The 14,906-nt window shown below is 41.6% G+C and overlaps 1 protein-coding gene across 6 annotated transcripts in view; it reads left to right on the forward strand.

Annotated features, from left to right (window-relative positions):
• Positions 1-14,906, forward strand: part of LOC126188265 (uncharacterized) — a 104,927-nt gene that overhangs the window by 70,318 nt on the left and 19,703 nt on the right. For all 6 annotated transcript variants that reach the window (XM_049929829.1, XM_049929832.1, XM_049929831.1 and 3 more), the window contains one exon: positions 10,036-10,305. In XM_049929829.1, the coding sequence (XP_049785786.1) occupies positions 10,036-10,305 (270 nt within the window). The remainder of the gene's footprint in view (positions 1-10,035; positions 10,306-14,906) is intronic.

Consider the following 14,906-nt stretch of genomic DNA (forward strand, 5'->3'; position numbering starts at 1 on the left):
ATACACTTTACTGCCTGAGTAATACCAGTTGCGGTGCAGATCGCACTATCCTTCTGCAGCTTTACAAAGTCCTGATGCAGTCCTGTCTGGATTATGGGAGTCTGGCATATGAATCGGCATCACCCTCAGCATTGCAGCTGCTGGATCCAATTTACCATTGCGAGATTCAGCTTGTGACAGGTGCCTTTTGAGCTAGCCCTTTGAACAGCTTACTTGTTGACGATGCAGTCCCTCCATTGCAGATCAGCGCCAACAGCAGCTCGTCTATTATGCTATACATGCTTGCAGCTCCCCTAAGCATTCAGACTACTGTCTCCTCTTTCCGAGCACAGAAATCCATCTCTCACAATGGTGATAAAGATCAGGAATAATGGCTGCAATCTGCATCCAGCCCCTCCTCTCTGAACTCTACTGTTTCCTCTACTACTTCTCCTGCAGGCCCACTCACATACACCTCCATTTTGCATCCCTCGGCCACAGCTTTATGTTGACCTGTCACAAGGTCCAAAAGACTGGTTTCAGCTGAAGGCTCACTGCCACCAATTTTTTCCCCATTCTTGGCACATCCTGGGGTTCTGAATTAGTCTATATTCATGGCTCAGTCATTGTTGATCACATAGGCTTTGCTTATACTCATGCAGGACATACTGAACTGTGCTCCTTGCCGTATGCCTGTACTGTTTTCACTACGGAATTGGTAGCCCTCTCTCGTGCTCTTGAGCATATCTATTCCTGCACCAGTGAGTCCGTTCTCACCTCCTGTGACTCCTTGAGCAATTTGCAAGCTCTCAGCCAGTGTTACCCTTGCCATCCCTTGGTTGTGGCTATTCAGGATTTCCTGCATGCCCTTGAACAACATGGGTACTCAGTGACCTTTGTTTGGACCCCAGGCAATGTTGGGATCCAGAGGAATGAACTCGCTGATAGATTAGCTGAACCGGCTACCAGTAAGCCAACTCTCGAGATAAGTGTTCTGGAAATAGGCCTCCGATCGGTGTTACACCATAAAGTTTTAGGGGTCTGGAATACGAAGTGGCTCATTCTGACTTCACCAAACAAACTGTAGGTAATAAAGAAGGCTACAAATCTGTGAAGGTTCTCCATGCAGGCCTCTTGCAAGGACCCTACTGTCCTTTACCGGCTCCGCATCAGCCATATTTGGCTGACTCATGATCATCTCCTCTGTCATGAGGACCCACCCCACTGTCATCGTGGTTTCCGTTTGATGGTTGCCTACATTTTACTGGACTGTCCCAACCTAGCTGCCGTTTGGCAGACACTTAATCTCCCCGACTCGCTACCTCTGATATTAGTCGACAATGCCCCCGCAGCTGACTTAGTTTTACAGTTTATTCGAGAAGAAAGCTTTTACCGCTTTCTTTAAAAGCGAGTCTAATCTTACCAGCCCATTAAGGGGTTGGCAGAACACTCTGTTGCCTCCTGTGCTCAGACAGGGCTGTGGCTGTCTGGGCTTGGTGGTTCACTCCAACCCTCACTACCTGCTCTTTTACTCTTTGTTTTCCCCCTCTCACATGGGCTGTTCGTCTTATGTGTATATGTGCTTCTCTTGCCCTGTCCATGTTGCTAATCTTCTCTAGGCCATTTCTGAGTGGAGTACATGTGGTAAGTGGCTGGGGGTCGGGGGTTGTATGTCCCATCATTCTGCTTTCTGGGGCTTCCGGCTGCTCTCAAGATAGGGCATCTCACCTGCCTTTCTTCCTACATCACCCCTTTCTTCTTTTTTTGTTCCTTACCTAGCCTTCGTTGGCCTCTCATAGACCATGGGGTTTTCTTCTCCTTGGTTTTGCACAGTTGGACATCTCTGTTGTACAGTCACACAGACCTGTGTGTTCGAACAAAAAGGTACTGATGACCAACCTTTGTAGGGGATTATTGAGAGCCTTAGAGGGAGGATTAGGCAACTATTGACTAGAACAGATGAAAGGAATACGGTAGTTGAATGGGCAACTTTGAGAGATGAAATAGTGAAAGCAGCAGAGAGCTGAATAGGTAATAAAACAAGGGCTAGTAGAAATCCTTTGGTATCACAGGAGATATTGAATGTAATTGATGAAAGCAGAGAATATAAAAATGCTGCAGATGAGCAGGAAAGAGAGGATACAAATGTCTAAAAAATGAGATTGATAAGAAGTGCAAAATGGCTAAATAGGAATGACTAGGTGGCAAGTTTAAGGATTTAAAAGCATATTTTATGAGGGGAAAGATCCTTGGAGGCAGAAAGGTCTCTGAGGGAGGAGGGGGTGGGGTGGTGGAGCGACAAGGTGAGGTGGCAGGTCTGGGATCCATGTCAATCAGAATGGATGGCTAGGAACATCTGCGACCTGTTGTCCTGTGGTGCGATGTCCTGTGGTGGGTTCCCAAAGGTAGTTCACCAACTTCCTGCCTTCAGAAAGCTGTGTTAGGCAAACATGTGGTGGACTGGGCTCTCTGTGGGGGCGTGTCTGGTTAATACGCTTTTGGCCCCGAATGCCATCCAGGAATTCTACATTCAACATGTCTGTGCTGAGGAGGTTGTCAAAGGTAACCAGTGGGACTCATCCTATGAGAACGTAAGAAGATCCTCAATGGGCTTGGTCTTGCATGGAGAACATGTGGTGACGGCAGCAGCCAGGGTGTGGTTTATATGCTTGTGGTTGAAGAATAGAAACTTGGGAGCAGTATGGTTGGCCATACAACTTCTCTGCTGGGGAAGAATACTCTTGGGTATACACCAGTATGATGCCAACGTAAAGGGAACCACATACTCCAGTGGGTGGTGGTGATGACAGGACTTAGCCAATTGGGTATGAAAGGTGCAGAGAAAGCTTTCTGCCAAACCATACAATACTGGGTGGAATGACACAGTGTGGATTAGAAATGCCATTAGTTTGGCAAAAGGTCTTAAATTTGGCAGTGGTAAATTGTGATCCATTATTGTCTGTAACAAAGGACTCAGGAAGTCCCTTGAGGGCAAAAATCTTAGGCAGTGCTCAGATAGTCTGGGCCAAAGACATAGAGGGCATTTTTACCACAAAATACAATCCATTACATGCATCTATTGTAGTGACCAAGTGGCTCCTGGAATAGGGCTGTCAAAGTCGAGATGAGTACAGTACTGTGGGGCTGGAATAGTAGGCCACAGGAAATTGCACTGGGGTGGGCCAGAGTTTGTTTGCTTTGGCAAGTGGAGCATGCATTGATCATAGAGAAAATATCATTGTTTATACCTTGCCAGTATATGGGATGTCTTACCAGTCGTTTCATGAGCAACCCCTCCTCCCCTGCTCTTTAGTGCAGCAAATAGAGCGCCTGCTCGTGAAGAGTGTGTGGGATGAGGTCCCTGGTGCACCCTGTACCATTATGTAGGAGGACAGTGCCTTGTATGACCAAATGCTCATGCTATTGCAGCTAGGAAGCCCAGGCCCTGTTGGTGTACCGGATGACCTCCTACAGTACTGAGTCGAATACAATATGGTGTTTGCAAGGTGGATGTCCAGCAGAAGGTTGGCCATGGCTTCCTTGGTGGCAGAATCATCTGAAATCATGCCTTGGGGTCAGCATCGAAGTCCAGATGTTGACCAAGAAGTAGGCGAGATAAGGGGAAAGCTTTGGAATGCTGTGTGGTTGAGCAAAACTGGATGTCATAGGAATAAGCTGATGAAAACAGCATCCAATGCTGAAGACACCATGCTGTCTTGGCAAGAATGGCTGCCAAAGCTTTGGAAGAGGGCTTGAGCAGCTTATGATCCATGAGTAAGGTGAATTTGCACCTTCAGGCATATTTGTGGAATTTTTTTCCCAAAAACTTTTTCTAGAACTGCTTGTTCAATTTGTCTATAGTTCCATTGAGCAGAATTTCGTGTCTTTGATATGAATGCAGTTGGCCTTGTCACTCCATTTTATCACATGTGAAAGCCCCACCCCTGTGCCATAATCCAAGTATGGTGAATTATCTTGAAGATACACACATAAAAAAAAGTTTTGCATCACCCGAACTCCTAAAGATAGATGTTGACTGTGGATATTGTATCAAAGACATAGTCCCTTTGTTCAGAGATGTGACTAAACCCGCCCAAAGATGTAAACAACAATACATAAGGAGCGTCATTAGATGGAGGGGTCCGACAGCCGATCAGTTCCAGTCACACCACCAGGAAGGAGGTACACGGCTCATGTTGCCTGTAGTTCGGCCATGCCTAGACAGTCAATACTGCGGTTCGATCACATCCGCATTGTTACTTTGTGCCAGGAAGGGCTCGCAACAAGGGAAGTGTCCAGGCATCTCTGAGTGAACCAAAGCAATGTTGTTCGGACGTGGAGGAGATAGAGAGACACAGGAACTGTCGATGACATGCCTCGCTCAGGCCACCCATGGGCTACTGCTGCAGCGGATGACTGCTACCTATGGATTATGGTTCAGGGGAACCCTGACAGCAATGCCACCAGGTTGAATAATGCTTTTCATGCAGCCACAGGACGTTGTATTACGACTCAAACTGTGTACAATACGCTGCATGATGTGCAACTTCACTCCAGACGTCCATGGTGAGGTCCATCTTTGCAAGCACGACACCATGCAGTGCGGTTGTGGTACAGATGGGCCCAACAACATGCCTAATGGACCGCTCAGGACTGGCATCATGTTCTCTTCACTGATGAGTGTCGCATATGTCTTCAATCAGACAATCGTCAGAGACGTGTTTGGAGGCAACCCGGTCAGGCTGAACACCTTAGACACACTGTCCAGTGAGTGCAGCAAGGTGGAGGTTCCCTGCTGTTTTGGAGTGGCATTATGTGAGGGCTGACATATGCTGCTGGTGGTCATGGAAGGTGCCGTAATGGTTGTACAATATGTGAATGCCATCTTCCAACCGATAGTGCAACCATATTGGCAGCATATTGGCAAGGCATTCGTCTTCATGGATGACAGTTCACACCCCCATCATGTACATGTTGTGAGTGACTTCCTTCAGGATAACGACATCGCTTGACTAGAGTATCCAGTATGTTCTCCAGACATGAATCCTATCGACCATGCCTGGAATACATTGAAAAAGGCTGTTTATGGATGATGTGGATGTGACCCACCAACCACTCTGAAGGATCTACACCGAATTGCCGTTGAGGAGTGGGACAATCTGGACCAACAGTGCCTTGATGAACTTATGGATAGCATGCCACAACAAATACAGCCATGCATCAATGCAGTAGGACGTGCTACTGGGTACCGGTGTGTACAGCAGTCTGGATCACCACCTCTGAAGGTCTTGCTGTATGGTGGTACAACATGCAATGTGTGGCTTTCATGAGCAATAAAAAGGGCAGAAATGATGTTTATGTTGATCTCTAATCCAATTTTCTGTACATGTTCTGGAACTCTCGGAACCGAGTTGATGCAAAACTTTTTTTGATGTGCGTATTTTGATCGCTGGCGCAGCTACCACAGGCTTCAGTAAGAACCTAGAACACCTCTTGTCAGTGTTTGAGCATTCTACAGGGTTATTACGAATGATTGAAGCGATTTCACAGCTCTACAATAACTTTATTATTTGAGATATTTTCACAATGCTTTGCACACACATACAAAAACTCAAAAACTTTTTTAGGCATTCACAAATGTTCGATATGTGCCCCTTTAGTGATTCGGCAGACATCAAGCCGATAATCAAGTTCCTCCCACACTCGGCGCAGCATGTCCCCATCAATGAGTTCGAAAGCGTCGTTGATGCGAGCTCGCAGTTCTGGCACGTTTCTTGGTAGAGGAGGTTTAAACACTGAATCTTTCACATAACCCCACGGAAAGAAATCGCATGGGGTTGAGTCAGGAGAGCGTGGAGGCCATGACATGAATTGCTGATCGTGATCTCCACCACGACCGATCCATCAGTTTTCCAATCTCCTGTTTAAGAAATGCCGAACATCATGATTGAAGGGCGGTGGAGCACTATCCTGTTGAAAGATGAAGTCGGCGCTGTCGGTCTCCAGTTGTGGCATGAGCCAATTTTCTTTATTCGTCGACTTCCGCGGGCTACACGTGAAACTTGCCCGCACATGTTCAACCGTTTCTTCGCTCACTGCAGGCCGACCCGTTGATTTCCCCTTACAGAGGCATCCAGAAGCTTTAAACTGCGCATACCATCGCCGAATGGAGTTAGCAGTTGGTGGATCTTTGTTGAACTTCGTCCTGGAGTGTCGTTGCACTGTTATGACTGACTGATGTGAGTGCGTTTCAAGCACGACATACGCTTTCTTGTCTCACTGCGCTCTCGAGCGCTCTGGCGGCAGAAACCTGAAGTGCAGGCTTCAGCCGAACAAAACTTTGAGTTTTTCTACGTATCTGTAGTGTATCGTGACCATATGTCAATGAATGGAGCTACAGTGAATTTATGAAATCGCTTCAATCATTTGTAATAGCCCTGTATTCTTCATTCATGAGCAGATAAACCACATTCTGGATGCTGTCATCATCACAGGTTCTCCATACAAGACAAACGAAGATAAGTGTGCAGCATGTTGAATACTTAGGCTACATATTTAGCACCTCAGGATCCATTCTACATCACAGCATGTAGAGGTGATACAGAAATTACCTGCACCCAAGGACAAGTCCATGTCCATGTCCATCCTGGGACAACTAAATTGTTACTGTCGTTTTATCCCACATGCTGCAGCAACTGTGGAACACCTGCATCAATAGCTTCACAAACTCGTGCATTGGAAATGGTCTTCAGCGTGCGATAAACCAATCTGGTACTCAAAGAATCCTCCTTCAAACAACCTGTCTCACATCTTACCAGGCCATCCATCAGGTCATGTTAGCAGCTGATGCTTTGGATTATGGCACAAGGGTGGGGCTTTCACATGTGATAAAATGGAGTAACATGCCCAATTGCATTCATATCAAAGACACGAAATTCTGCTCAATGGAATTTAGTCAAATTGAACAAGAAGTTCTAGAAAAAGTTTTTGGGAAAAAAATTCCACAACTATGCCTGAAGGTGCAAATTCACCTTACTCATGGATCATAAGCTGCTCAAGCCCGTTTCCAAGGCTTTGGCAGTCATTCTTGCCAAGACAGCACAGTGTCTTCAGCATTGGACACATCTGAACACGTCTGACACATCGAAGTCCAGATGTTGACTAAGAAGTAGGCGGGATAAGGGGAAAGCTTAGGAATGCTGTGCGGTTGAGTGAAGGTACAAGCATATGGAATAAGTTCACAGATATGTGCATGGCTCGAAGACTTCTTAAGTAATAGAACCCAGTACATTGTCCTCGATTGTGAGTATTCATCGGGGACAAGGGTATCATCAGGAGTTCCCCAGGAAAGTGTGATGCTGTTGTTCTCTATATACACAAATGATTTGGCTGACAGGGTGGGCAGTAATCTGTAGGCTGATGGTTAAATGTGGAAAAATGTAAGTTAATGCGGATGAGAAGGAAGATCAAACCTGAAATGTTCGCGTACACTATTACAAGTGTCAAGTTGTGTAAATATCTGGGCGTAATGTTGCAAAGGAATACGAGATGGAACGAGCATGTGAGTACTGTGTTAGGAAAGGCAAATGGTCAACTTCAGTTTATTGGGAGAATTTTAGGAAAGAGTGGTTCACCTGTAAAGGAGATTGATATAGGACTCTAGTGAGATCTGTTCTTGAGTACTACAAGAGTGTTTGGGATCCATACCAGGTTAGATTAAAGAAAGACATCAAAGCAATTCAGAGGCAGGCTGCTATATTTGTTACTGGTAGGTTCAAACAACATACGAGTTTATGGAGATGCTTCAGGAATGCAAATGGGAATCCCTGGAGGGGAGGCAACATTCTTTTCAAGAAACACTTTTGAGCAAATTAAGAGAACTGGCATTTGAAGTTGACTGCAGAACAATTCTATTGCCTCCAACATACATTGCGTGTAAGGACCATGAAGGTAAGATCAGAGACATCAGTGCTTCTATGGAGGCATACAGACAGTTGTTTTTCCCTCACTCTAGTTGTGAGTGGAACAGGAAAGAAAATGACAAGTAGTAGTACACAGTACCCTCCACCATGCGCCGTACAGTGGCTTGCGGAGTATCGATGTAGATATAAATGTAGATGTAGATGCAGGTCCAGTATTTTGCAGATAATATCTGTATGCTCCTGATCCTTGTAACCAAACTACCACTGCTTTATTTTAACAGTGGTTATTGTGAGTTGATTATAGCTCAAACGTAGTTTCTGCCTCTGAAAGAATTGCTCAACAATGTATGGATAGCATCAACACCTACACATCACCCAGACTCATTAGATGCCATTTCATTGCAGCAAAATGCCGTAGGATTGTAGCTTTCTGCCAACATCTTAATTTCTTTCACAGCAGTCTTTCATCTCATTGTGGAAGCAACAAACAAGTGTTAATAGTCAACACCACCAATGTTCACATCCATACTCTCCCTCCACTCCCCACACCACTGTGGATGTCTCACAAATTATTATGTTGAACACAGGTTTATACCTACTTCACTGGCTTCCTGCTAGCTTTTCTGACTGGGTATTCTGCTTTTATCCCGAAGATCAATGCTTAAGGTAAATTCTGTGTGGTGAACATCCAATTTTTTCCATTCTTCCAGCTCCACCATTCAAAAAACAGTGCAAATTAACAACCTATGAATGACTGAATAAGTAAATACTAATACAGCAATAATTAGTGAACTTTGGCAAACTCCAACAGTTGTATGACAGTTACAAAAGCTGCTTTTATCTTCACAGCACTGTAGTATGAACTCAAGGATTTCTTAGGATTTTATTGCTTATTTTCTTATGGTCGTTTCAGATTACAGTAGAGGGGAAGGAAAAATGTCTGACTTTAAATATACTTTTCAAGTGAGATTTGAATCTATGGCTACAGTTGCAATAGTATGCAGCTAGTGAGGCATCAATAACATGAACAGTCTCTTATTGCTGCAGTAGTAGCTAAAGCAGAAAGTGGCAGAGTGTAAAAGAGAGAGAAATTGTAATTTACTCATAAAATAACTTTATTGTAGTTGAAAAATTAAATTTTCTACCTTATTCTCACTTATTATGCAAGAATTTTTCGAAATACTTCCATCAGAATTACAAGTAAATATCTAGTGAATTTGGGCAGTGGACTTCCAGAACTGGAGCTGGAGTATCCTGTCACTGAGTTATGGCCATGCTCTACCATTAATTTCATTCAGAGCAGCTAGACAGTGTAGTGCACACACAATTCTGATTATACATATTTGTTCAGAGTTAAAAATACCATCCAACTAGGTTTGAAGTGCATTTTTGTGCAGAAAAGAATTTTCTTGATTGTTTAATAAGGAACAGGAAAAATAAAATCTGAGGGCACAAGATCAGGTGAATAAGTGCATGAGGAATGACTGCCCAAACTCCTGGATAGTTATTTGTGAAATCAGCAGAGTGCGTTATCATGTAGGGCTGATACTGATGCAGTTCTTTTTGGTGAATTTTTTATACTGCATTCGGAAAGTGTCTCACTTGTTGGCAAAAATGCCAGCTGCAATGGAAAGAGTTCATAGTGCACGCAATCATTTTTATGCCACTAGGTACAAAATAATAAACATAAGTTACACAATTTTTCTGTTGCTGCGTAGCTTGAATTTTATTGCAGTTAACCATACCAAAAAAGTCTGCAATTATTTAACTGTAGAACTACTACTACTTTTGAAGCAGTGTCAAACTCACCTGCATAAGTAAGATGACAGACATCCTTTCTTAAAATCAGAGATTGCAATACCTAAGAAAAGAGAGCTATGAAGAGGTGCTTGGCATTATTGAAGAACTAAGTAAAAAATTTACAGAGAACTATTTGAAATTTGTAACTTGTGGATGTCCTTTGTGCGAGTACATTTTACCATTGTATTCTGTGTGTGTGTGTGTGTGTGTGTGTGTGTGTGTGTGTGTGTGTGTGTGTGTGTGTGTAGCTACTGGTTTATTAAGTTATGTAGTTTGTTTACTTTCTTTAATGTGAACAGTATCCAAGATTTAAAAAATTATTCCTTTTTGTAAGATGCACCTCTACAAGACACTCCGTGAGCGCCATCGTCTTTCACATGAACCTCGCCGTACATTAAGCCTATTTCTCAAAGACATAGGCATGCCTATTGAACATGCTGTTTCCTTTTGGAAGAGAGAATATTCACAGAAAGCTACTGCTGCATGCAGTTGCCAGCATTCCTGGCAAAAAGACATGCGGAAACTAGTGTATAGTATACGCCATATGTATGGTTTAGAAGGCAGTCGTATCAATTACAGAGCACAGTCATGTAAGGTTATACAGGTATGTATGAATTTTCAATTGGATAACAAGAATTAAGAATGAAGAAGTGCTAGTTAAATTTGTTACTAATTTTAATTTGGAAGTAGAATTGCCCAAATACAGCATAACTGTGAAAACTATTGGCTTATTTGTGAGGTGTTAAAAGTACAAAAGTATTTGTGTTGTGTTTATACAGTACATACATTTCAGCAAATTCAGTTTTCTTCTTCATTTTTATGTCTTGTCTCCGTATCACCCAATTCTCACATGTATGTAACTGTCTACAGTCAGAGGTACAAACCACTGAGTATGCTTATGAAATATTGTATAATCTGTTATTTGTAACTCATCAGTAGTAGTTTTTCAAATGATGTTTCTTTGTCAAGTTACCTTCCATTAAGAATGTGATGAGTGCAGTCAACGACTGTGATACGACTTTCAAATGGTAGAGCACAGAAATCGGTCATCCTTTTCTTGCAGGTTTTATTCGGCAAATCTAGATTTCGGCTAGTGCTTAGCGATTATCAATGTACCATTTCATTTCATAGTATCAGTGCGTGTTCTAGTACATCAGCCCTCTTTGTTCTGTCTCAGTTCGTTCAAGACTCAACTTGAACGAACAGTGACAGAAGCCTGAACAACAGGGGGCTGACGTACTAGAACATGCACTGATACTATGAAGTGAAATGGTACATTGATAATCGCTAAGCACTAGCCAAAATCTAGATTTGCCGAATAAAACCTGCAAGAAAAGAATGACTGAATGCTGTGCTCTACCACTTGAAAGGATGTTTCTTTGCTTGCAGATTTCATTCGACTACAGAAAAATTAATAACCATTGTGAAATGTAGTAATCCTACACATGATTTCTTGTTGTTAAGAAAAGTTAAAGAAATTGACCATCTAATATGGTACATTAACACCATAAGGTCTGATAATTCGTATTTTCTCATCAATGAATGCTTATTTATGTCACTCACTAAAAGCGCTTGAAAAATCGTGTTGTGAAATTATTTTTATGTCCAATTTTATCTTCGCTTAGAGTGACATTCCTTGTTTCAGCTAAGACCTTGCAGGTAGTTGATAAATGGGTATCATTTGTGCAAAATGAACTAACAGTGAATATGTTATTATGTAAGCTATTTTTTATTACATATTACACCAAAATTTATATTTGCCAGTGAGATTCTCACACAGTGAACCAACAAAAAAAAAAAAAAAAAACCTGTGGCACACGTACTCTCAACTCAGTTCCCAGATTTATTTTTTCTTGAACTGTAATGCAGTGTGTTCGTAACATCCGAAGTAAGCTACACATACCTCTTCAGTGCCACTAAATGGTGGGCATCTCAGGGAACCTAATCAGCAAGGACTGTGATCATGGTCAGAGAACATGAAGGCTCAAAAGAGGAGACTGTTAAGTGTTAGGATGGAACTTTGTGTTTTTTGGAAAATGAGGATTATGGTTTAACTGTCTGAATAGTAAGAGTGACTGAAATCTAATCTTGATGCATGCTGCATAGTGATGGTATGGAGGGCTGTTGAGGTAAACCAACACAACTCTCTATTCTGCAAAATGCTGATTGTGCACCATCATCTGGTTACTTAAACCTAAAAGCCACAACAGAACCAAAATTTTTGTGGTTATTAGGTCTCAAGGAAAATTTAATGCCATCATATTCATTAATATATATGTATATTGTGAGTAGTTCATCAGTGATAGGAAAGTGTGGCTCAGATCTTTTGCTACATATCATGCTGTCTTTCATCTACATCAGCATACATACTCTGCAAACTACAGTGTGAACCACAGTGTGGCAGAGGATAATTTATGTAGAGTTTCTTCCCGTTCCAACCATTTGTGGACCACAAGAAGAATGCCTGCCTAAATGCCTCTGTGCACCCTTTAATTAGTCTACATATGTCTTTGTGGCCTATACGGGATTGATACTTTGGGGGCTGAAGTAAGGTTCCAGATTCTTCCCCTGATACTACTTCTTAAAATTTGATAGTATGTTTTTGCAGGATGACTGGTGCACATCTTCAGGTGCCTGCCAAAGCATATATAGAGGGAAACATTCCACGTGGGAAAAATATATCTAAAAACAAAGATGATGTGACTTACCAAACGAAAGCACTGGCACGTCGATAGACACACAAACAAACACAAACATACACACAAAATTCTAGCTTTCGCAACGAACGGTTGCTTCGTCAGGAAAGAGGGAAGGAGACGGAAAGACGAAAGGATTTGGGTTTTAAGGGAGAGGGTAAGGAGTCATTCCAATCCTGGGAGCGGAAAGACTTACCTTAGGGGGAAAAAAGGACAGGTATACACTGGTGCGCGCACACACACACACACATATCCATCCGCATATGCACAGACACAAGCAGACATTTGTAAAGGCAAACTATATATATATATATTTACCATTTCTGTGATGCTCCCCAATAAGTCAAACAAAACTGTGGCCATAAGTGCTGTCCTTCATTGAAAAAATACTATATCCCCTGATTAGTCATATTTTGTAAGGATACCCCATACGTAAGCAACATTCCTAAATAGGCTGCACAAGTGTATGGTAACAATCTCCTTTGTAGACAGACTGCATTTTCCCAGTATCCTGTCAATTAACCGAAGTCTGTCACCTGCCTTGGCTAAGACTGACCTTCTGTGATAGTTCCATTTCATATCCATACAGACTGTTACAGCCAGGTGTTTGAATGAATTTATTGATTCCAATTGTGACTCAATGATATTTTAGTCAGAGGATGCTACTTTCCTGCATATTGTAAATTACACTATTTTACAGTTAATCTATGAAAAGTCTGATGTTCCTATTAATACTGACTGTCAAGTCATTAACATGCAAGATGAACAGCAAGGGTTCAACACATTTCACTGGGGCATATCTGAAGTTATTTCTACATCTGTCGATGATTATCCATCCTCCCTACCAGGAATTCATCAGTGTAGTCATAAATTTTGTTTCATATCCAATGTGATTGTACCTTCACAAATAAATGTTGGTATGGTGCTGAGTCACATGCTTTCTGAAGTCAAGAAATAATGCTTGCACTTGGTTTCCTTGATTCATTCTTTCAGGATGTTGTGTAAGAAGTGAGAGTTTAGTTTTACATGGCCGACTTATTTGGAACAGGTGCTGGTTGGTTTGGAGAAGGTCATTCTGTTCTGGGTACCTCATTATGTTTGAGCTCAGAATGTGTGCTATGATTCTACAAGAGATGGGTATCAAAGGGATTGAATGGTAGTTTTGTGAATCATATATGCTATCTTTCTTATAGAAGGGTGTGACCTGTAAGTTTTCCCAACCACTGGCCACAGTAATATATTTGATGTCTCTATGCTATATTATGGTTAAAATGGCAACACACTCTGCTTTAAATTCCGTATAGAATTTGATAGGTGTATCATCAGGCCTTGTTTAATTTTAGTAATTTCACATATCTATCAATACCACTAACACTAATGTCCATATCATTCATCTTTGCAGTGGTTCAAGAGTTAAACTCGGGCAGTATTCTGTAACTTCCTTTGTAAAGGATCAATTGAAAAAGAGTTCAGCATTTCTACTTTTGCTTTAGGTACCTTCAATTTTGATTTGTCTATCATCCACAAGCACCTAGACACTTGACCATGGTGGCACTGAGAATCTTTTGAACAGAATTTCTTTGGATTTTGCGTGAGATCTTTCAATAGGATTTTGCGTGAGATCTTTCAATAGGATTTTGCGTGAGATCTTTCAATAGGATTTTGCGTGAGATCTTTCAATAGGATTCTGCAGGGGTAGTCATTGAAAGCTTCATGTATTGCCATTTTGACAGAAAAGCATGTTCTGTTCAGTGTCTCTCTGTCTATAGCCCTGTGCCATGTTTTGCACCTGTTATGCAGTAAATGTTATCGCAGTATTATTTAGCACCTCCAGTATAGCAAGGTTCATGTCCTTAACATATTATTTTAAAGATATTGTTATCTACGACAATTAGAACAGAGATTTAATTTACTTCCAGGGAGTTAGTCTCCCTCTTTACAAAGATGGAGAAGACACCAAAGAGAAACAGTTCATTCAACAGCTTGAAGTAGTGTTTTTTAATAACAAGCTGCAACATTTATAGTTACACACCACCGGAAGCAGCTAAATAGTTTAATAGTACTTGGTGAATAGTAATTCAAGTGAAACTTGCTTAGAATTTTCACAAAATTAAAAAAAAAAACAAAAAAAACTGCAATGGTTGATGAAGCAATAATATTTTATTGCCTACAGCTGATTTTGGAACAATGTAATTCAATCTTCTGGCATACACTGTAACAATCGAAACAACATGTTACAGCTATGGATTATCAGTTACTCAGAATTAAAAATGTAACAGTGAACCAATGACCAGTCATTACTCACATAGAGCATGAAAGAACTAAGGTTGTCTTCAACCTCATGATCTCTGTAGAACCAAAAGTTCTGTGTCCTGTTTTATAAAACAGGGAGTCTAAGAAAGTAACCAAAATGAAAAAAAAAAATCCATTAGAAAACCAATATCCACAGAATCATGAAACACTTAACAAATATTAAAAAGAGGAAAAGGACTGCACAGTATGTGAAAGA

The sequence above is a fragment of the Schistocerca cancellata genome, chromosome 5 (assembly GCF_023864275.1).
Source record: "Schistocerca cancellata isolate TAMUIC-IGC-003103 chromosome 5, iqSchCanc2.1, whole genome shotgun sequence".
NCBI classification, from domain to species: Eukaryota; Metazoa; Arthropoda; class Insecta; order Orthoptera; family Acrididae; genus Schistocerca; species Schistocerca cancellata.